General features: G+C 25.4%; 1 protein-coding gene across 1 annotated transcript in view; it reads right to left on the bottom strand.

Annotated features, from left to right (window-relative positions):
- Positions 1 to 255: 255 nt before the first annotated feature.
- Positions 256 to 24731, bottom strand: part of LOC113383032 — a 32559-nt gene continuing 8083 nt past the window's right edge. The window contains exons 2-17 of the mRNA XM_026621284.1: positions 11123 to 11177; positions 10428 to 10482; positions 10062 to 10109; positions 6910 to 6954; positions 5196 to 5309; positions 3720 to 3850; positions 3478 to 3590; positions 3332 to 3384; positions 2511 to 2584; positions 2211 to 2270; positions 2031 to 2131; positions 1863 to 1956; positions 1727 to 1777; positions 1569 to 1611; positions 799 to 1300; positions 256 to 589 (exon numbers count right to left, since the gene is read on the bottom strand). Coding sequence (XP_026477069.1) covers positions 256 to 589; positions 799 to 1300; positions 1569 to 1611; positions 1727 to 1777; positions 1863 to 1956; positions 2031 to 2131; positions 2211 to 2270; positions 2511 to 2584; positions 3332 to 3384; positions 3478 to 3590; positions 3720 to 3850; positions 5196 to 5309; positions 6910 to 6954; positions 10062 to 10109; positions 10428 to 10482; positions 11123 to 11177 — 1873 coding nt within the window. The remainder of the gene's footprint in view (positions 590 to 798; positions 1301 to 1568; positions 1612 to 1726; positions 1778 to 1862; positions 1957 to 2030; positions 2132 to 2210; positions 2271 to 2510; positions 2585 to 3331; positions 3385 to 3477; positions 3591 to 3719; positions 3851 to 5195; positions 5310 to 6909; positions 6955 to 10061; positions 10110 to 10427; positions 10483 to 11122; positions 11178 to 24731) is intronic.

A 24731-nucleotide genomic window follows, 5' to 3' on the forward strand; every position in this document is an offset into this window, starting at 1 on the left:
ACATATTAAAATATACACACTTAGTAAGCTATAAAAAAGCGTGCACACATTTATAAAATTTGTAAAAATTTAATTTTTATACTTCATAGCTTGATATCACGGTCTTTCATCAAAAATCACCATTGGTACTTAATGACTATAAATCCACAAGTACACTTATTTTTTAAAGTAATTCGGAACAGGATTTTTATACATGCAAACATTAACAAGTACGATTTTTTTAAATTAAGCCATGAAATAAAGACACCAAAAATTTTAATTTATTATTTTTCTATCGTAAACTCGTACCCTGACGAACAAGAATCCTGCAATCAAACTGGCGACTATGATGATGAGGAGAAGACTGATCAACCCACTGACGAAGCTCTGGATGGATAGGCAGATATTTTCGGCGTTTTTGCCATAGTTCATGGTTTCAATTATTACTGTCTCGTTTTGAGCATTATTTTTAGCATTTAGTGAGAAATCGACGTCGTTGGGGGCAACTACCCTGATGACGCGTTTTGTGGTGACGTCTGTCGTAGGAGAGGCTGAGACATCGCGCGTTTGGCGGGTGTGGACAACCGATACTGGGATGGTGATGAAGGTTCTGGAAATAGAAAAACAATAGTTAATTCTGTTTGAACACTCTATCTCTTAAAATTAACGTTAACATTTTTGTATTCTTTGCCTTAACCAAAGACCAAGAAAGGACAAGCGAGATGCCTTTGAGAAGGTTTCTCTGATGAGATACCATCAAGGATATTTAAAAATCTGATTACTTTTGGTTAATAAAAATGACAAATTATTATCTTTTACCCTTGGTCCAAGCTCCTCCTTTCCCTGGTTTCCACCGACCTCGGTCTTCCGCCCAAAGTGGAAATGTGTTCACTTTCAGGACCACCATTTCCATCAACAGTACTATATGTATTCCTATCGCTTCCTGGTGGTGGTGGTGGAGGCAATGGTGGATGTTGGCGTTTGTTCTCATAATTATTATTCAGAACAGCATCATAATTGTTTTGGTTTTGTTTCTGTTGATTATCATAGTTCAGATTTTCATAATTTTGTTGTTTATTGTTGGAGTTATCGCTATTTGCATTGTAAACTTCATTTACGTTTTCGATGTAATCGCCCTTTTTGCTGATGTTATCTGGTTGTAATAGGACTTTTTCAGGGTGGTTTTCGGAGTATGCTCCAGTGAGAGGATCAGCAACTTCGGCGCCTCCTGCTAATGGGTGACGTGGATCCACCTGCTGTGGAGGTGGATAGTGGCCTCCAAGGGCTTGTTGTTGGAGCAAGTTGTGGTGCAAGTGGTGTTCTAAAATAAAATATGTTTTTAGAATCTTGAAGGAAAATTTAATTGTTTCAAATATCTTAACTTCACATTATAACTAATTCACTAAAATCAATTGGATTTAGTAAAAATAAATAATTGAGAGATTACTAAGAAATTTTAATACTTAGAATTTTTCCAACTGGTTACTGACTTGATTTGATGATTTATTATTTAAACAATAGTAAGAAAAAAGCCTTATACAATTTTAAATATTGTATAAAATGTAAAAATGTTAGTTCATAATTCTTACCTCCTCCTCCACAATCTGGTTCTGGGCATTTATCTCTGCATACCTATATTAATGAATAAATAAAGAAATAAATAACTTATTTATATAAAGAAGATAAAATCATAATAATTTAATATAATTAAAATTAAATGAAATGTAAATAAATTATCAAAGTTTACCTGGATGACACATTGGAAGTGAACGCTCATTGCATCAGGGAATTTGAAAGCCTAAAAATAAAAATGAAAATAAATTATAATTTAATATAACATAGTTTGACAATAATAAATTAGTGTAAAATATATAATATTTTACCTGGAAGTAAGCATAAGAAACAACAGTAGCACTTGGACCGAAATCTCTAATTTTTTGGAAACCGCTCATAATTCTTGGTCTGCTCACACAACCTCTGTAATGAAGAAAAAACATTAAACAAATCCATATCTAATTTATTCCAAATCTATTTTATATCGATTACTTCACCTTCGATCAACTAATTGAATTGGTGCCCTGTGCCCATCATGAGCCAAACAATCACGAACTAACATGTCAAATCGTCTTTCATCGTCCTTAATAGCTAAGACCTAATAATAATAAAGAAAAATAAATAAAAAATGTAATAATTGCATTTAATTTTGATAGACAATTTTTAATATCACATACCATTGTCATGGTTTGACCAATTTTAACAATTCCAGATACTTCTGAAGCCCATGGACCTTTTTCCGACCTACAAAATAATTGGATAATATTTTAATATGAATATATTGCTAAAAAACAATGGCTACAACGTGAGTTTCGAGCTAGTGAAATTTTTAATAAAATTTTTCCTTGATATATTTAAATATTGAGAACTTTTCTGTCTGCATAGGATTTGGAACAGGAGAATAATTATATCAAATCAGGCTGCATATTGCAAATTAGCAGTAACGGAATTAATAAGTTTAATTATAAAAAAATTATACTCACTTGAATTTGCATCCAGCATTGCAAGTTGTCGCCCAAGAAGTTAGCAGTAACAGCATGTAACATATCAACTGCAAATGAAACGGTTTCATTTAAAGTTTTTTGCAATAAAAAATGTAAATGCAATATGCGTCTACCTATAAATACTTATGGCCTATATCTAGTTCAACACTAATTAATAAAATTAACAGCAAGCATAATGTTCTAGTTTAAAGATAAACTGTTATTTCACATGACGGTCTAGAATTGCATAACATTAAAACTCGTTCTGCTGATAATTTCCTTTCGCATACTGATTTTCCATTATCTAGTATTCCATATAAAAATGCGGGTCTTCATTTTCGATCATTGGTACAAAAACTTTCTAATAATAAAAACTCAAGGCTGAACAGCATGTAATACACAAAAATAGATGTAAACGTGTCAGGTAATTTTGATAAAAGGAGGGCAGAAGAAAATGTTGTTTGAACAACTTCTTTTTGCTTCGTGCATAATGATTTTTGATTGGAGATGCATTTTTATCGGAGGTTTGTAGAATGCGGCAGATTTGATCTTAAAAAAAATGAAATAAATGCTTGATAAATTAATTTTTTAGATGTTACTCCGCTCAGTCGGTAGCAGGAAACCTATCAATCAAAATTATTTTGTTTATACACATGCATTCTTGTATCGATACAAAACTTATATTAGTAATCTTTGATAAAATAATTGAGGCTAATAATTTGGAGGTGGAATTTGATGCATTAGACTAATAATATAGATGAGTGAAAGTTTTATAATGTGTTTATAATATACTGTAGTAAATGGAAATTATATACCTTGGAAAGGTTTGAATTGGACACTCTTTTCATAGAAGTCGTACCAGGTACATCTATAAAAGAAATAAAAATATATATTAAAGTAAATAAATATACTGCTCAATTTACTTATAATTGGAAAACTAAGATTATTCCAAGTCATTTACCTCAATTTTCTGGCTAAATCCCAAACTTCTTGGACAAACGGATCGTATTGAATGATTATCGTGTTTTCCACAAAACTGTTGCTTGGTTTTGCTGGATTTTCGTACAAGTGTGCCTGAAAATTTGGACATGATCATCAATAATCAAACATATAAAAAATACAAATGACGCTGATAAAAGCATGATTAATTCAAATAATTAAGATATAAGATAATTGAATAAGTTTTAAATAAATTATTCTCACATCGTGTAAACTTGATCCGGTCATTCCGCATGTGTTTAGATAAATTTCGAAGTTGGCGCTTAGCAATCCGGTTCCTGGTTTTAAGTGCACACATTGTGGGTCACTAAAATGATTTTTCGAGAAGATTGTTCCTGAAATAAATAAATTATGCCAATAAAAGAAGAGAATAAAATTAATAAACCAGATTAAATGTAAAACAGTGATAAATGAATGCTATACTAATTATCGTATGATCTATCATAATTCAAATAGTGGTCTAGTCATTTTACTCATGAACTACAATAACTTATAAATATGTCATAATCATTTATTATGCATCTAATCTAGAGTATCCGATATATCAATACAATATACAATATAAATATCTATATGTACCTAATATCTATTAAATAAACTAATTATATATTGAGATGCTGTATGGGATGTTTCACTCGCTGATGCATCTAACAGAATCGGTACAGCTAGTAAAGATATAAACGACACATACGCGAATAATACATGTACTTTGTTTAATCAAACTATTTTTAGGTAATAAATAATACTAAATTTATTGTTCAACTGACTGAAGACTAGGACTATAGGCAAAATGGTCATAAATTCATGTGCAAGTAAAAGCAAATTATCTTGAATTGTTTCTTATGCAATTTGCTATTGTCGCAAGTATTTATTTAAATATTATTATATGGAAAAAATAATATAGTTTCTTATGATTTTATAACAATGAAAACTAAACAATCCAGTTTTACACAATGATCTTTATGTAACGATAACCCAAGCAAGTCCACGAGAAACATGTTAAGAAATATTAAATATAAACGACCGACAATTTAATGTAAAGCATTTCTCTTTAACGCAATGACATAAAATAAAACAATAAACATTAATTGTTCTAAGAAATGAAAGTTTAAGAAATTTTATACGGTGCATAAAGCATTTGTGATATACTTTTGCGTAATGAAAAAACTTTTTACGAATTAGAAAGCTAGCATAAAAATATTAATATCACATTCCATTGCAATTTTAGTACATTTTGTGTATTACGGAGAAACATTGCTTTCTTCAAACACGTAAGTGAAAATTGTAATTCTTTGGAAACTTGAGATTGTAATTAATTTTACTAGGAGAAATTTACAATGTATGGAAATATTAAATATTTTAATTATGCACATGAAAGTATGTTCACTACAAGAAAAACCATAAAAATTTAATGTTGGAATTGTCAAAGTATTTTCTCTGAATCAAAATATAAAGTACTTTTTCACCTTGTCTGGGCAAAAAACAAGTTTATTTATTATTCCGAATTAAAAAAATGCAAACAATTGACACATGTACTTCTATAAATTAGGAACTTGATTATTACAAGTAATGTATTTTTTTTTACATAAAAACGCGAGTTTGAGTTTTCAATCATTACCAGTAAAGAATGTTTAAGATTTGCTTTTATAACAGAAATTATTTAAAATAATATTCACTTACCATAGAACGGTCTGTCGAATTCTACATTGACCCTCATATGCGTTTTTTCACATTGCACTTGTAAATTTTTTATTCTAGGTGCAGGTTCTTCATTATTTAATGCCCATGCATCATCTGAAAATATAAAAAAAATACATAGAATATAACATTAATATTACATACATAACATCAAAATCTTATGTAATTTGATTAATATTATATTTTTCTATCACATTTTCAGTAATGAACATCTTTTAAGAATAATTTTTTAAAATATGATTGTTCTCTATCACATTGTAGCAATGAAATTTTGTTAGGTGAATTTTTCCAAAATATGATTTCTTCTTGCACATTTTTAGTAAAAAAAATTTTCAAGTGGGATTTTCCTAAATAAAATTCTCCTTATCCTAAAATTTCTAGTGATAACATTTTTTGGAGAGTAACTTTTTAAAATATAATGCTAAGAATTCTGATTTAATACTTTCAATATTTTTTCTTGTAAGTATCTATAATAATGATTAATATTTATAAAAATTACCTAATGAATCAATAATATTTTTTAAATTAAAAATCAATTATTAAGGTTCGTTCACTGAGTAATATGAGCATAATCAAAATAATTCATTTTTCTGATTGCCAATTTCTAAAGTTAGTTAAATTATAGTAATAGGAACTAAAGTAATATTTATTACTTTTGCAAAAAATATCAATTGTGTAAATTTATTACACTTTATTTTTTACAATATTATCTGCTAAGTGAAGTAAAAAATCATAATAATTTAAATTTTAAAATTGGATAATGATATTTAATGAGAAACGGAAGATTTGCTATATAAGTGTTATTTAATGATCATGTGTCGGCTTACTTCAAGTTTTTTCATGTTTAAGGTAATTATGTTTAGTAGTAATAATTTTTATAAGTAGGTGCTTAACGTAATTTTATACTATTTATTCGCAATATTAATTCTTAAATTGAATTACCACACAAGAAGAAAATAAGAATAATAATTTTAATAAAGCTAATGTAAATTCTATGATTTGTATTGGCTTACAATTAGTACAACCTGTTAAAATAAATGTTAAAACGACTTAGGAATTTCTTCTATTAAATTAACTATATAGATTGCAATTCAATTTGTATTGGAGAAACAAGTCAGAATTTATTAAAGCGATTACAACAACACAAAAACAATTTAAGAAAATCCAAAACACAATATAGACTTTTTAAGCCGATTGAGCTACATTTTGAAGAAAATTTATAAATAAAAGGCCTAAACTCAACGTGCTGTGCAACACAAGCATTCCTAATCTAGATAGTATTTACAAATTTTATATTTATTACAAAACAATAAAAAATGTGCAAAAAGCTCACAACTAGTTCTACAGGTGAGAACCTTAGTAAAAATATTTTTGCCAAAGCAAATGGATTGTAAAATAAATAAAAAATAGAGTCTTTTACTGATGTTAAAGTAAAAAAGGCTTTGTTATTTACTGAAAAGGTAATATTATTATTCAGGTTAAAGTTGAAATTTGTTAGGTGAATGCTAAACGTGTAATAAAATATTTAGATATCGGTTATTATTGATATAACGCTAAAATGAGTTGCACTGTACATGTATATATATATATATATATATATATATATATTTCTAAGTATATGTAATGTTTTTGATTAGGTATGTCTGAATTAACACATGCACGCAAGCAATTATTTGTACAATCTATTTAAACTAACCTGAATTTGGTGGACCGTAAGAGCCTGCAGGCGCCAAATAAGAACCTAGAAATATGTATCACAAATAAATTTATACAAGTAGTGCGTAGATTATAACATTTATGCTCAATGAATGATATAGATTCGAAATTGCAAACAAGAAACACTTTAGAAAATGCGGTCCAATTACGAACCGACATCTTTATGGCGATTTCGTTTAGTCAATCAGCACAAAACCGGGTTATGGAGATTATTTAGGTGGGTAAATTTAAATGATTGGGTTAAGCTTGTAGTTATTGTGGGGAATAAAATTTTATATTCCAAGAAATATGTATATGCAACTGCAAATATTTAAGAGAATTTGGAAATCATTTCGGGAGAAATTTTTATCCTCTAAAGGTGAAATGTTTATAACATAACGTGTTCTATATTTAAACATTAATAAGTAAAAATATTTATCTATTTTGTAAAAATAAGTCGGGTTTTCCTGACGATATAACTCCAGAACGCACAAACCGATTTTGCCGATTTTGCATTCGTTGGAAAGAGCTCGGACTCCGTGAGGTTTATAGCAAAAAAAAAAATTGAAAAAAGATTTCAACAGAAAAACGGAAAACACTTTTTCTTTTTTAACATACAGCATCATCTCTAATACTTAGCACGTACTACATACTAATATTTTTTGTTTGACTGCTACTCATTTGTTTGACAGCTACTCATTGTTCTCTGCTCAGTTAATTTTATGTGACAAACCGGCATTGTGTTCACTGTGAAATTGTGCAAAAAAGTTTTGAGCGATGATCTGCCGAGCCGTTTCTTTGTAATTTGAAAAAAAGTGTTAAACTTTTCGTCCACATTTAAACTCATACTACCGAATCGGTTTTAAAAAATCAAAAACTGTTCGAAAGATATTAGTTGGAAATGATGCTGATTAGTTTTAGATGAAAATCTATCGAGCCATTTTCTTGTTATTAACTGTTGATTAAAAATTTTAATTCAAGCCGATTTTAATGGAACTTTTTTGGCGATATATATCATGGTCTTATAGGACTTACTGAAATATTACGGACAAGTAGTTTTAAAATGTTCATCAAAGTTATTTAAAAAATTCATCAAAGTTTAAGAAAATGAGTAGTTTTTTTGACGTTTGTTAAAATTAAAATTAGACGATTTACTTGATATAACGATAGTGTACTTAGTCTTAATGAACATACTAAACCATTAAAATCCTACGGAAACTGATTCAATTATAAAAAAATAATTGATTTGTACAAATTTGCTTTAGAAAATACTCCGAGTTAACATGTTCGTTCATTTTCAATGATGTGTAATAAATCCACTTAAAAGATAATTATAATTAAATATAATTATTAAATATATTACTTAATCAAATGTATAAGAATATTTTAGAATCACCTAAATTTATCTTTTGAATTTAAGTCTAGAGTAGACCTAATGAATTAAAAACATATAAAGCCGGATGTGAACCATTCATTAGTTAATGAGTCATTAATTAGGCATAAATAAAATTCACAAAACTAAAAAAAATGGTTAAAAATAAAATAGGTCATTTTTTAGTCATTTTGGTGAAAATTTGCTTACCTAAATATACGACAATTACCACAAATAATAAATATTCAAAACAAATATTTCTCAAACAATCGCCTAATTGCTTTTAACTAAAATGTTTTTCCACTCAAGAGATACAGTTGCGTATTTGTAGAATGCACTTCTGATTTAAACTAACGAGTTTGTGCTAAATTGACCACAATGAGGTCTTCTAGCAAAAATTTATTTAGTGTTTATCGTGAAATGTTTTGTTCTGGCTTTACACACATTAGTATGGAAACCGCATAAATCGATTTCTAGGGTGATGTGATGAATGGTTATAGGTCGATAACTATTTTACTACGAATAGTAAAGTTCTGACGTGAATCGCAACTTGTACGCATTTCTGAGAGACAGGTCGCTGGGAGAAAAAATTTAAAAAAAAAAATAAAAGTAACAAATAATATATATTATTGAAAATGATCAATATTGATTCATCAACAAGCGCAATAAAAATTTACTACGAAAATAACTTTACTCTCAATATTGATCTCTGTAAAATCCTTTCACTATTCTCTTCAACTATTAATCTGCAATTACCCGCCTGCAATTCAAATAGAAAACCATCAAGAATTTCAACAATCAAGTCATCAATTTTAATTGCACCGGTTAAATAATTTTTCTTCACTTTTTTACTATAAAATGTGTATTTGCTCTCCGTCTGACAGTCGTTCTAATATGCCGTAGTCGTTATTTCCGACTTTCCTGAATCGTCGCCTACATCCATAATCTACTTCCATACCAGTCGTACTTTCTCTTCTACATTTTCAATGTTACAATCTATCATATTTTACGTGTTCGATAATTAACATACTTGCAGAAAGATGATTTACTATAAAGTACAAAAATTGAATAGAAAAGTAGACCCATGACATCAGACATCAGAAAATGTTCGAGAGAAAACCGTATTGCACGTGATCGAGTACGAGTTTTATGGAAGAAATGTGTATTGGTTTGTTTACATTCACAACATTCTTGGTAAGAGACAGATCAAAAAACAATTTTTTTTCATTCCATCCATATGGAACATCAGCAAATTATTGGTAGAAACTTAGATCGTCTAAATCAAAGCCAGTGATTTGACCAATACAGTAATTGCCGAACACAACAATCTATCTTACATTTGGTGGCAGCGGTGGGTATGAATAGAAAAAAGATACTGATTGAAGTATAAATTAATAATGTTACAATCTGTCATATTTTACGATTCTGATAATTAATACACTTGCAGAAAGGTAATTTAATGAAAATTCCAAAAAAATAGACAAATGGAATGACAAAAAAGAGTCGCAAAATCTAGTATTAATAGTACTAATCGTATTAATAGTAATATTTTAAGTACATCTAGATCTTGTGACTCCTTTTTGTCAATCTATTTATCTATTTTTTGGAATTATTAGTAAATTACCTTTCTGCAAGTGTATTAATTATCAAAATCGTAAAATATGACAGATTTATTCAGAATCTCTTGTTCACTGTTTTGTTTATTACAACATACTTGAAAAAAAAAACAGAATTGAACGTGTTATATAATTATTATTATTAAAAAAGTAATTTTCACATACCTATATCATTTACAGATCCTAGTGATCCTTGTGGTGCTAAATATGGACCTGAAATGAACGAATAAAATTAAGTTAATCTGAATATTACCAAATAAGATTTGAAATAAGAATTTAGCATAAGATAATAATCATATATTAATATCTGCATATTAAAAATTTAGTATGTAATAAAGTCGATTATTATTAGGTTGATCAAAATACAACAAAGTAGCATCTTTCGTTATGGATTTTGGTTTTTAGATATTTTTTTAAGGTTTGAGACGTTCCACAAAATAGAAGTTAGAAAAAATGATCTTAAACAATATCTTTACTAATTTATTGAGTAGTAATTTAATTTAAAGTAATAATTAAAATAGGATTTCTTACCTAAGTGACCCCTATGTTCTAATGGCAAACTAGAAGCATCTTCACCTAATACTATCTGAAATATTAAATAGATCATTAATAAAAATCATGACTTATTTGGCTATGGATATTATATATATATATATATATATATATATATATAAATTTATAAAAACAGAAGAATACTCTATTATACGCTTATTACTAGAGATACCATCAACAATATGTAAAAAATGTTTAGATCGATTAATAGATTCAAATAGTTTATTAATTCCAAACGAACAAAAAATGCATATAAACGAATATATATATATATATATATATATATATATATATATATTTGTACTAGATTCTGTGATATTGACCTTGTTCATGATTTAGAAAGTTTATTCATGTATTTTTACAACTACTGATTTATATATATATATATATATATATATATATATAAATCGATATCCATAAAAACAATTCAAAAAATGCAATATTAAAATTATAATAAAATATTAAAAATTAAAATTGCTAAAAAAGCAGTATTTCAAATATTGATCCAATGTCTATATATATTTAATTTATTTATTTGAGTTATTGCATAGTAATAATATTTAAGGATTATATTTAAAGTTTGAATCTGTACTTTCGAATTTAATATACTACTTTTCATTTTCATTGTTTTTATTATATAAATCTAAATATATTGATAAAATCTTCCATCTTACCTTGACGACTAAAATGGTAATATGCAGTATAATTGTCCATCGTATCGCCATTTTTCTGCAACAAAAAAAAACAAATTAATAAATTTTAATATTATATTTTTACTGTAATATATTTTACGTAACATAATTATTTTATATAAATTCATGTTATCATGTAGTCAAGTTGCTTTTCAGAAGACCACCCAAAGGCTGGCTCAATATTTGAAATATCCTAATAGCCAGATATGGAATTATTATTGGTTTTAATAAATTCAATAGTTGATTTAATAAGTTAATTGCCAGGTCAGTTTAAAAAAATTCATTGATACATTGAGTTTTCTTTATACATTTTTATTTAAATTATATAATGACGTTACCTTGGCCCATGTGAAAACTTTTATATTATCGTGGCAATTAACGTGTTAATAATTTGACACGACTATAAAATTTTTTTAATCTTTAATATAATTACACACATTTCTTGGTAAATTCTAACAAAATTAATTTTAAGGAAACACTTAGCAAATGTCGAAGAGTAAAACATCTGACTTCTAATCATCTGGTCTAGTATTGAAAAAATAATATTATTTTCAAAGCAATTTAATTTTTTTTTCAAATAATTCAATTTAATTATAAATCAATTATTTAATAATAACTGAAGTAAATGCTATTCATAATTTCATTTTTTTAACTATACAATAAGTATATTCAGCAACAATTGTAGACATTATTTCATTTTTTTAACTCATTCTTTCTTCTTATCCAGGTGCACAACTTAATTATTGCACACATGCAATGTGAAAGTGAATTTCAAATTTGTGAGGGCAAAGATGAACCGCAAAATAACAAAAATATATTCCATCGTTTTGGTACCGTTATAATGCAAAATGAACGTTCCCTGTTTTTAAAATTAGGGAGTCATACCGACATATGCCAAAATAAAGGACACATATGTATAAATACATATATAATTATATATATATATATATATATATATATGTATATATTTTTATGTGTGTTTGTATAAATGTGTAAGAAGCAAATACTCTAGAAAATTGTATTCTTTTTATAAGAAGACTGCATCGAGACAATGTGCTATTGTTACACTTGTACACGAAAAGGTTATTATATATAATTGTGCTTCACAATGTATAAAGGGGAAAGTTTGGTACATCAAGGCATATACACACACACATATATATATATATATATAATTTATAAATACATTATTTATACATAAATACGCCTGCCTTAATATGCCCATAAGCAATTTTATAAAATCTTTACAAATTTGTTTAAAATAAATATTTTAACAACCTATTAGACAGTGATAGTAGTATATAGTCGTTGACCGCGGTTCATCTCGATTCTGTTTCTTTAGGTCATTTCAAGAAACTTTGCCGAAGAAACAATAGCTCGGAAGTCAATTGCGAGCCAACGAATGATTTTTTTCTCAATAAATATCAACTTATCTAAAAATCAAAATTACTCGTCTAAGAGTTTGATGAACATCACAGTCAAAATAAACAATTTAAAATATGATTGGCCCCTAAGATATAGTTCAATTATAATAATTAATTATAAGTAATAATTATATTATAATTATTTATAAGTAATGTATTAATAACATGACTCGCGGTCTACGCATATCTACATTTACCATAACATTTTCAGCACTTTCCATCGAGGAAGTATGGATATTATATATTTGAAATGGAGAAACAACTTTAATAAAAATTTTGATAATTTACAATTCACTTATGGAATAAAGTTGAGCATTTTTCAGTATGTCGTCTAGGGATGACATCCGAGTTAAGTCAATGGTGATTTTTACTCTGTCCTTTGAAGCATCAACTAAATAAACCAAAAATTTAGAGAATTTAATAAACTTTTAATTTTGTCTTGTACTAAATCAAGTTATGTAGTGAATAATTGAAATATTAGAAATATTAAAAATGAAATATTAATAATGCTAAACTCCATTCAGACTTGGGACATTTTTCTATCCTGTCACCATTTTTTAGTGAAAACACTATTTTGTACCATCTGGCAATGCTCTTACAGAGTACTATAAAGTTGAACTAATTTTTAATAAATTATTTATTAAGAGTCATATTTATGAAGTAGCATAAAAATTGAATAACCCTTTCTCAAAATCATTTAGATTGACGATTTTTCATTATTGTTTTTGCAACTTTGAAAAATAATAATAGTTAAAGCTAAATCCAAACAAGAAAGAATATAATTTTAAAAACCAAAGCATACATGATTTTACAGTAAAAAATTAAATCATATTTGATATATAATCGATTTAAACTCATTGTGAGAACTACCAATTTACGAAAATTGTAAGAAATTTCTTTTTTTTTTTCAAAAATATTTTTTACATATTTATATGCGTTAATGCGTTTATTTGGTAAAATATGTTGAAGGAATAAATTCAATTATCTAAGCCCAAATGATTTTAATAAAAACGTAAGTTAGTTTTGATCTTTAGTTGGCTTAAATATAAAATTCAACTTTTTCAATATAAAATTTTTATAGATTCTAAAAAAATCTATATTTTTTGAAAACAATATATATATATATATATATATATATATATATATACCTGTGTGTATACATTCAAGCGTATATTTGTGAAAGTGTGTCATGGTCGAACAAGTACATAGGTATATATATGTTAGTGGGTTAATGCACTCTCTCACATATACCAAGATCAGAAAGACGATGATCTATACGGAAGAAATTTATATATATATATATATATATATATATATATATATATATATAATAACAGGTAAACATATCTACACATATATAAGACAAAATTAATATTATTAAACACAATCCCTCCCCATAAGTAGACTCATATGAATGATCAATTTATATTTATTTAATATTATAATAAATGTTTATTTTGATTTGTTTTTCAATTTTAAGTTAATTGTCAAAAAGAAATCATGTTATATAAATATTTATCAATTTTCAAAATCTCTGATCAAAACGATCAGAAGATTTCGTATTTTTGAAGTCATATTTTAATCCTGCAGTTTTACTTGTTAGGACAGATGTAAAAAGTACTTTATGATAAAAAAAGCTCATCGATAGTAAGACCCTTAAATCAATTTTATTGCAAAAAAATATTTTGTTATAATAGTGAATAATTAATAATATTAGTAACTATTATTTAGAAATGTAAAATAAAAATTAATACTTTTTGCCCAATTTTAGTTCAGATCAAAAATTTATGAATTTTAGTTATAAGTTTGTAACAATGTAAAAATAATTATTATACGAGTAAGCAAATATTTGTGCATGATGGGGTTAAACAATTTATGTCGATTTTTATCTTTTACTTCATTTTATTATTTTCCTTGAGTTCCTTAATTGTTGTTATTTATTACGTATATTGTCTACTTTATTTGATTGTTCTTTTTATTACTTAAGCAAGCAATTATGTATTGTAAGACTTTATAAGTCTTAACCTAAAGATTTTTTATTAATTGCTATTGCTTGGGTGGAGCGACTATGGCGGATGCTGAGCACGCCATTATAAGGTGCAAAAATGGGTAAAGGGTAGGTAAGAACTATGGAGGGAGTTAGTAAGGCAAAAAATCTCCCTCCCAACCAATTTTGTAATATTATTGACAAAGAAAAATATATGTGGTGCACTATACAATTATATACAATCAAATAAAATAAAAGTGTAAAGATAACGAAAGGTTCAGGTTCCCTTAGAACCCTAAGTTTGATAATTAAATTAAAAAAATGAATATTTAGGTATATAAATTAGGAATTATTAGGCTCGCATGGACTTAGATTATGATGTTGATTTCCCAATACCCTAAGATACCAAGTTGCATCTACATTAATAAGTAATAATTTTTAAGTATCTATGCTCATAATATCGCAGTTACACCATAAAAAATTTCTTCTAACAAATTTTTGTACGCCAAGTTATTTTTTTAATTACATTTTATATCAATATCTTTAAATGCCTCCATATAATACAGACGAGTGTACTTTGCGGTCTATTTCTTACTATTTATCGCTCTAGTAAAGTCAAAATTGAATGAACATAAAACACATAAAACATTCGAAGCGTACAAATTAATTAATAAAAACTAGCATACATATCTATCTATATATGCAATATAGGAATATCTGTTCATATAGAAAAACATGTATAGACATATTAATTAAAAAATACTGTTAGATGTACAGCTATATACATAGACGTGCCTAAACTTATACAAATATATTTGTACACCTGAATTTAAATTTGAAGATCAGTTGGTCAAGATTTTTAACATTTCATTGACGTTTGGACGAAATCGTAGACATAGAAATTTTTGTATATTTTTGAATGGTGGCATAGAAAACATTAACATATATCGGTTTTGTAAAAATTTATTCAAATATAAATATAGAAATATATTTATATATATATATATATATATATATATATATATATAATATATGGAGATATATAATTAAAAACAGAAAAGTTTTTAACAGAGCTTCATCCAGTTCCTACGCTACTTATGTTAGTTAGAAATAGAATGTTTATTAAATTTATTCGAAGATAATTCACTTTAAATTCAATAAATGATATTTATTGAATATTATATATTTGATAAAAGATATGCAGATAGAAACAAAAAATATTTACAACAAGCATCTACACATTTCCTAAAATATGATTTTGTTAAATAGTTTAAAAATAGGAATTTAAAATAGTTTATGTTTATATAGTTTAATAGGAATAGAAAATAGTTTATTAAATTTATTCAAGAAATATTTAGTTTTATGTTTTAATAAATGATATATTATTAATAAAAGATATATAAGTAACAAGAAAAAAGTTAGTCAACAGGCATTCATCTAGATCTTAAAACGTTATTCTGTTATGAAGATTAAGAATTAGTAACTTTATTGAAATTGTTGAAGGATTACTCAATTTATTTTCTAATAGATATTATATCTTATTTATTATATTTATTATATTTTTAATGCAAGATATATAATAAAAATTCATAACAGGGGGCAATCCGATTTTTTGAACGTCATTTTGTCATAAAGTTTAAGAATTAGATTTATTTATTTAAAAATAATTTAGTTTTGTTTTCTATTTAATAGATTAAATATCTATGTATCTATAAGAAAGTTTTTTAAAAGGCATTTACCCAGTTCTTAAAAAAAAATATTTATTTATATTAAGAATTTAAACGTTAAAACTTGAAATTAATCTAGTTTTTTTAATAAAATGTTGTTCAAAATTGCATAGTTACGAAAGCAAAATTCAGTATTAAAAAACACACTAAACAAATGATTATAATAAAACATACTAACATTATAACCTTACAATGAATGATTTTTAGGTTAGAATAGCATGTGAGTTGAAACTAAACTAATAATAGTCAAAATTCGTAATAATAATTATATAAATAAAACAAAAACTAGTAGAAAAAATTCTCAAGATATGTAAGTTTAAATATATATAGATAGTTCAGGCATAGCACCAATTAAAAACTGAGTAATTAAAAATTATAGGTTAATTAGAACCATACGTTTCGGTCTAATCAAGATCATCATATATAAAATATACATGTAATTTATTTTGGTATATATATACACAATATATACAGTGATAAATTTGCATTTAATAATAATAATTTAGGAAAATTAAATTTAACTCTAACACCGATTGATGGGTGTTAGTTTCTCACAACTAATCATGTTCGTTACATTATTTTTTTAATATAATTAAATAACTTTTAAAAATAAATATAACCGTTAATCAAGTCTTTGAAAGATTTAACTAAATACATGTGGTTTTAAAGAAATTGTTGCATCTACTGAAGAAGTATCAAATTTTGACTCAAAACGTATGGAACATATTAAAAAAAAAGTCAAAACACAACTTAGTTTTTGGTTTTAATATTGATTAGATGCCAGTTAAAATACTACTTTGTTTGTAATTATATATATTTTACCATCTGAGATAATATTACTTTAATATGTAATTATATTGATATATACATACACATAAATATGTATACAAATGTATATACTTATATAAGTATATATATTTGTATATGTATGTATATTTGCACATATTGTATATAAAAAAATCGTGAAACATGTCCAAGTATTAATTTTCACTTATACAATCACGAACCTGCTAAAGAACACGTGGAACAGGTGTATATATTTGATCTTCAATATTAATTTTGAATGACATACTAACATATTTGCTTGATATATGAATATTAACGATTGCTTCGTGAGTAAAATCTGTTAAAAATTGTATGTACATGTTATATACATATGACTTGGTCGCTTTTTTATTTAAATTTGGGCAAAATCTATGGTATTAAGAAGATTTGAGCACTTATAAGTTGTCAAGAAGAAATTACAACAATGTTCGTCAATTTTTTAACTTTCAGAAGTATATTGTTGTGATCAATATGTGTGATCATATTTTAAATCTAAAATTTCAAGAGAAAACTGGTATCACTTATGCTATAATGTTATATTTTGAACAACTATTTTCGAACGAAGATTGCAACGTTAAAGCTGATATAAAAAGGGCACTTTGATCAAAACTTTCATGTATCTTATTCGAAAAATTAAAAAATAAGTTACAGTTTCGTAATATATGAATATATTGCGAACTTAAAGAATTTAAAATAATATTTACCAGAATTTTTACTAAAATAGAATAAACTTAATATAATGATATTTCAAACAATCTTGAAGATAAGAAGATTTAAATATAAATAGTGTACTATAGGTTATAAACAAAATTTTGTTTGGGTTTTCAAAAAAAATTGTATCAAGCTTAAAATAAAAAACGTAGTAGAGGAAAAAAAAGATCCTACTTTTTTGGATACAAAATTGTTCATGTTATTTGTCAACTTATAGTTTTTTTTTTACTAGATAAAAAAGGAATGACCTCTGAAGTTTATGTTATATGTCATCAATATGCTAAAGTAACATGTTGATTTTTCCCCCTCATAGAAAAATAATTGAATTTTATAAATAATTGTTACTGTAATAGATTATGGTCAGATTGTGACTTGGGATTCTTTAAATAATTTGTTTTAAACATAAACAAAGATATCGAAAAAGTGGCCAAAATTTAAACTTCAACATGTTAATATTTTGACCAATTTGGAAAATAAATAGATTAATAAATATGTGTAGATCAAAATATTCGTTAAAAAATTGTATCAAACATAAAATACCAAAGAATACTGTTATCAAAAAGGACAAGCCTATTTTTTTATAACAAATTAAAAAAATGTTAGGCAAAATTTTCATTAATATAGAATTTGTAATAGACAATAAATGCATTTATTAATTATACATATTTAAATATGTAAAATATGTAGAATGCGACTTAGAAAGAATAGTATATATATACTAAATAGACCAACAGAATAATATTTGGAATTTTTTAAAAGATTTGTATCAAAGATAAAATACAAAATGTGGTTGTCGAAAACAAAAAACCCTACTTTTTTGTACCATGAAATTCTTATACATTCAGATTAAATTATATATATATATATATATATATATATATATATATAAATATTCATATTAGCATAATTGATTAACTAGTTATTGGCCATAAATTAACTGTAACTTTTTTTCATAAAATATTTATATGTACATATACACCTATATAGACACACAACCGATCACAATTATATAAAGTTCCGGTTTATTGACCTCAATATTTAATACCGGAACTAGATCACTCTGACGCACACATATGATTTACTATATGTATAGAAAGATCTTCACTTACTTTTATTTATATATGTATAACACGTCTCCACAGAATAATTAGATCTTCCTCGGTACTTCACACACTATCAAACAATGGCTATTTAAGAAAGTATGTACTAAATAATTAGGCTAACCACTTTTTCAGTCTTGTAAATTTACACCATGCTTTAAATTATGTATATGTCATATTTTAAATTTTTATAAATTATGCATACAGATCTGAAAGGGTAATAGACACATTGTAAAAAACACATAGGAATAAAGAATTTGAAAAAAAATATTTTTTCTGAACTAAAATCCTCCTTTTTGGGGAAAAAATTATTTATTTAGTGTTTCATTTATAAGTATTTTTATGTTTTGACAATATAGAATGTTCAATTTCTCTAGGAACTTTTAAGTATCGATTTTTTATTTTTATTTTTTAAACACTCACTAAAATTATATTATATATTCACTAAAAATTTTAATTGATACTATACTTTATAGTTTTATAAAATATAGTATATATTGTTTAGTTTTAGATTATTATAAATCTTATTGAACAACTAAAATATAAAGTTCATAGTAAATTTCAGTATCATGAGGAATATTTCATAAATAATATAAAATAATTAAACACTATTCAGATCAATTTTAACTATTTAAGTTCAAATTTTAAATATCTATGTTCAAATAATTTTTAGGCTGATTATATTTTTTAAGCTGCTTTATATTATATCTATGTTTTTAAAAAACCTAAAAAAGGTGTATAAGTGAGTAAAAACTTATGTGTTTCTGAGAAGGAGATAATTATAAACAATTCAGGGTATAAATTCATATTTATCAAGAGAAGGCTGATTTTATGTTATTAGATTTCATATTATTTATTTGTATGTAATTTAAAAAAATATATTACTGTATAAAAATGTTTTTATTTGAGCTTAACAGTTCCTGAAGAAGAAAACATATTTTTCCCAAAATGTAGAAAAATTGAACACTAATCATTTAAAAAAAAAGTTATTTAAGCAGATATTCTAAGATATATATATAATAAAGATAATGCTAAATTTAATAATTTTGAAAATTTTTACTAGTATATAAATATGTTTTTGATTAATTTTAATAGTTCCTGAAGAATGGGACATCCCACATTTCCAAAAAGTAAAATAATTATAAATAAAAAATTAAATAAATATTTTTGTCCCAAAAAGGAGGCTTTTAGTTCAGAAGAATAAGATCATGAATCATATGAGTTATCAAAAAAAATAATTTTTTTTTAGCTTATAATATTTATTATTATAAGATTTATATTTTGTTTAATACTATTAAACTTTTATTATTATTTTTAAGTTCAGAAAAGGAAAATCTTAAACAATTTCAATTTATGTATATATACATATATATGTATATATATGTCGACTTCTATTTTAATTATTAATCCAATTGGGTTTTAAGAACAACAAATTTGCATCAATCCAATTTTAAAAAGTATACGTTGATATTATTTTTATTTTATAAAATCCACTAATTAAACTGCAACGATTTAAATCCAATCAATTTCATTTAATAATTACTATAATTAGCACATCATAAACTATTTATATCCAATTATTTTTAGCGTTTGCACTAAATTGATTTTTTTAAGCACTTTTTTATAAATATGTTATACACACCGGTATTTTATGTAGACTGAACAAATTTCGTTTTGTAAAATTATTTTATATATATATATGCACTATGTGAAAGTTAACCTATATTCCATCTTGTTCTAACGTATTTCATATCAATTCTTTGACGAAAGTGGGGATCGACGACTCTTTCGCACTCATCAACAGGTACTCACTCACAACATACTTACCTGGAGGAATACAAATGCACCTATACACCGAGGATTTTAGTAAATCTATATTGCATTTATGTAATAATACGAAATTTCATTTACATTTCTACTTAAATTGATTAAATTGGATTGAATAGTGCTTAATTGTTGCGCAATGTTAATTACATATGACACACGTTTTTTTAGAATTTATGCTAAATATTTTATAAGGTTTTTTTTGTATCATATGCTTTCTTTATGTTCTGATGTCATGAATTTATTTTTGTGAATTATTGAATGTTTACGTAGCTTTCTTCAATTCACTTGCTTGTCGAAAGATTTTTATATAATAATATGTTAAATATGATATTTAATGCAAGCTTAATTATTTTAAAGAACCAATTGAAAATAAATTTTTAAATATTACAAATTTACAACAGATTCACACACACACACAGACATATATATTTCAGGATGGTCCTTAAAATGGTCATTTTCGAATTTCCTTGCTCCCAGGGGCTCAAATGGTTCCAAATTGATAAAAAACAATTCTCTGAAAGTTTTAGCTGTTAATATTGTCTTTTAGATAGAGCGCAATTCAATCAAACTTTGTATGGATATAGCATGAAAAAATTTTTGAAAATTAAAAAAAAAATTCAGATATAACTTAGCGACAAATGAATTAAAAGTGAAAATTCGTGTCATTTTTTATTGAAAATTCGACGCTCTGGAATTTTTTTTTATGCTATTTCCATACAAAACTTTGATTGAATTGCGCTCTATCTGAAAGACAATATTAAAAGCTACAACTTGCAGAGAGCCCTTAGGAGCAAGGAAATTCGAAAATGTCCATATTAAGGACCACCTCAATATATATTATACTAAGGTTATATTTCAATTTTTTTTTCTTATTTATAATATGTATATTGAATTTTACAAACATCAATACCGTACAGTTTTCAAAAATATAAAAAATGCTTAATCCGTCTTTAAATTCAAGAATTATAAAGTATGTAATTTTTTACTATAAGAAAATTATAGACCATTTTGAGAAATAAAAGATAAATCATACAAAAACGCCCTAAAGTATTATATATAAGACTACTTGTATATCATTATTTCAATCAAACTTCCAAAAATTTTGAAAATAATCATACAATAAAGCTCATTCATTATTTTAGTTCTTGCACGTTTAATTACTAAATTAAAACATAAAATTAATGTACATAATAATTTATTTGAAAATTATTTTTAGTAAGTGATCATTCTAAAATATTTAGAATTTCAAAACTTCAGAAGTAAAATTGAAAATTCTCCGAGTTTTAAAATAAATTGAAATATTTAAAAAGTGTATAAATATATTGTAATTTTTAAATTAAATAAATTGACTTTTGGAAAACTAAGCTTTTAGTTGAGAATTATAAATTAATATATAAATATATTTTGAAACAGTATAATAATCCAGCATCACATCAATAAAAACAAAAAGTTCTCCAAAAATTTATTCTGAAATCCATACGTTTCGGTTAAGTCTGGTGGGATCGCTTATTCAAATATTTGTTTTTGGTTTTAATATTAGTTTTTAATATAGTTAAACTATTCCTACATTTATTTTATTTTTTATATATTCTATATTCTTGTTTCGGTTGAAAATCTTTTTTTTTTAATTTATTATGATATTTGCATAATATATCACTTGTTCTTATAATTTGTTACATTACATGTTAGATTTAGATATGATTTAGTTTAGATATATAAAAAAAATTTTTAATTGTTTTTGGTCAAAGTCTTGGCCATTAGTATAAGCAAATTTTCTACTTAATGAAGGGTGGGATTATAGCCAAAATGCTTATATTTTATACTGTATTTTTAAATTGTTTCAATATCTGTCAAGTTTTAAATTATTTAAATCTCTGTCAATCAAATTCAAATCAATTTAATTCAATTTTATCAAAATAAAAATGTATATATATAAATATATATATATATATATATATATATATATACATTCTATTTATGTATACGTTTGTAAATCTCTGTACAATTTAATATAGTTAGATACAAATGGGCATAAAGTTGTATGTATGTATGGTATGTATGTATATGTATGTATGTATGTATGGATATCCGGTTGAAAATTATTCAATGGAATGAAGACACTTTCTCTTGCTCGTGCACGTACACACACTCTCTTACCGAAATGATCCATACATTCACCCTCCAGTCAGTCAGTAGTTAAGAAGATACACGGAAACAATTTCTAGATATACATACATACATACATACATACATACATACATACATATATACATATAGTCATACATACATACTTATAAATATGTATATGTGTATATCATAAAAAGCATTTATATGAATTTTAATAATCTTGATGTAATAAAATGGTATAATTAAGTTATAATTAAAATAAAATATTTATTATATCTAGATATGAAAATCCAACTTAGAAAGATACATATAAATATAAAATGTGAAAATACCGACAAAAGAAGATAGTCATTTATATTATATTTGTCCGTTTATTTCAGAGATTCCCAAATTGGTCTATATGGACCCCAAAGAATCCAAGACAACTTTCAAGAGGTCCACGTCAGCAAAAAACAAAAAATTCGGGGTCCCCGAAATGAAAATTTGGGTCCACAAAGCCATGACATAAAAGCCTCGACACGCCATGTTCATAAATTTATATACAATATTTATAAATGATCCAAAAAGTAAAATAATGTGTATTTCTATAGATTCGTAAATAAGGTGTCCATCGCAAAGCCCAAGTGGTCCACAACATAAAATAGTTTGGCAACCTATGGTTTATTTGATAGCTTTCAGAAGGGAGTTTATATTTTTACCAGAAAATCCAATTTGCCATTTTGTATTTTCTGGACGTTTTGAATCGTTTGGCACAAAAAAACGTTGACGTTTGTTTCATTCTGTGCAGACGTTTCATCTAAAACGACTGTACAGATTTTACAATTTTTAAATTTTCAAACCCATTCAATGTAACTCGATAAGGACTCGCGTTGATTAGTTTTTCATGATGATAGGTAGAGCCATTTATTTATCATAGGTGTAAAATTGTTTGTCCGCGTTTTAATAAAAAATCTTGAATCGTGATGAAAAATCCAAAATCGAAAGATATCAGTTGAAAACCATAATGATTGGTTTTTGGTAAAAATTGGTGCTCCAATTGTTAGAATTTTTTTTGTAAAGTGATGTTTTTCAATGTTTTAATAAACATATAAATACGAAAAGTGTTTCTAATATATAACCTCATTACAATAAGGAATAATTTGAAGAATTAATACAATATCTGATTCTCGCAACAAACTAGTAAATGATTTTCAATATCTCGGTTATACTCAATTAATTTTATGTGGAATTAAATTTCCCAGGCCTCTAATACTTACATATATTTGTTCTGGTTATGAAATTTTTTAGGTCATATTCAAAGAAATAATAAAATATTTATTTAATACAATGCAAAAAAATCAGTTTAATAAATTAATTCTTATGAATATTTTATAGGGTCTCTACTATTTGCATACGTTTTTTGAGACTATTTGAAACATTAATGTTAAATTTACTTACTTCCACAAAGATTTAGATAATTCGTAGAAAACTTGATTAAACTAATTATCTTCATTGACAAATTATTTTGATAGGCCTCTAATACTCATGGTAACATGTACTTGTTTTAGCTATATAATCCCATGTCATAAAAAAAATTATTATAATGATTTTTTTAGTCATTTAAAAGTTGAGGGTTTTAATAGAAGAATAAGTCAAAGTTATGAAACAGAACATTTCTGGGCCAAAATGAAGTAAAAATGCAAATAAAATCGAAAAACTGTGGTATGTTTGATTAAAAAGTATTCGCGAGATAAGTTAAAAATATATATATATATATATATATATATATATATATATATATCCGTATTAAACACTTTCTCTTATTAAATAATACAAGTGACAAGGATGTTTCATATGAATCATCGTAACTTGATATGAATCAAC

This window comes from Ctenocephalides felis, unplaced genomic scaffold (assembly GCF_003426905.1).
Source record: "Ctenocephalides felis isolate EL2017-DRISC unplaced genomic scaffold, ASM342690v1 CF-g0.4_SCAFFOLD_03570, whole genome shotgun sequence".
NCBI lineage: Eukaryota > Metazoa > Arthropoda > Insecta > Siphonaptera > Pulicidae > Ctenocephalides > Ctenocephalides felis.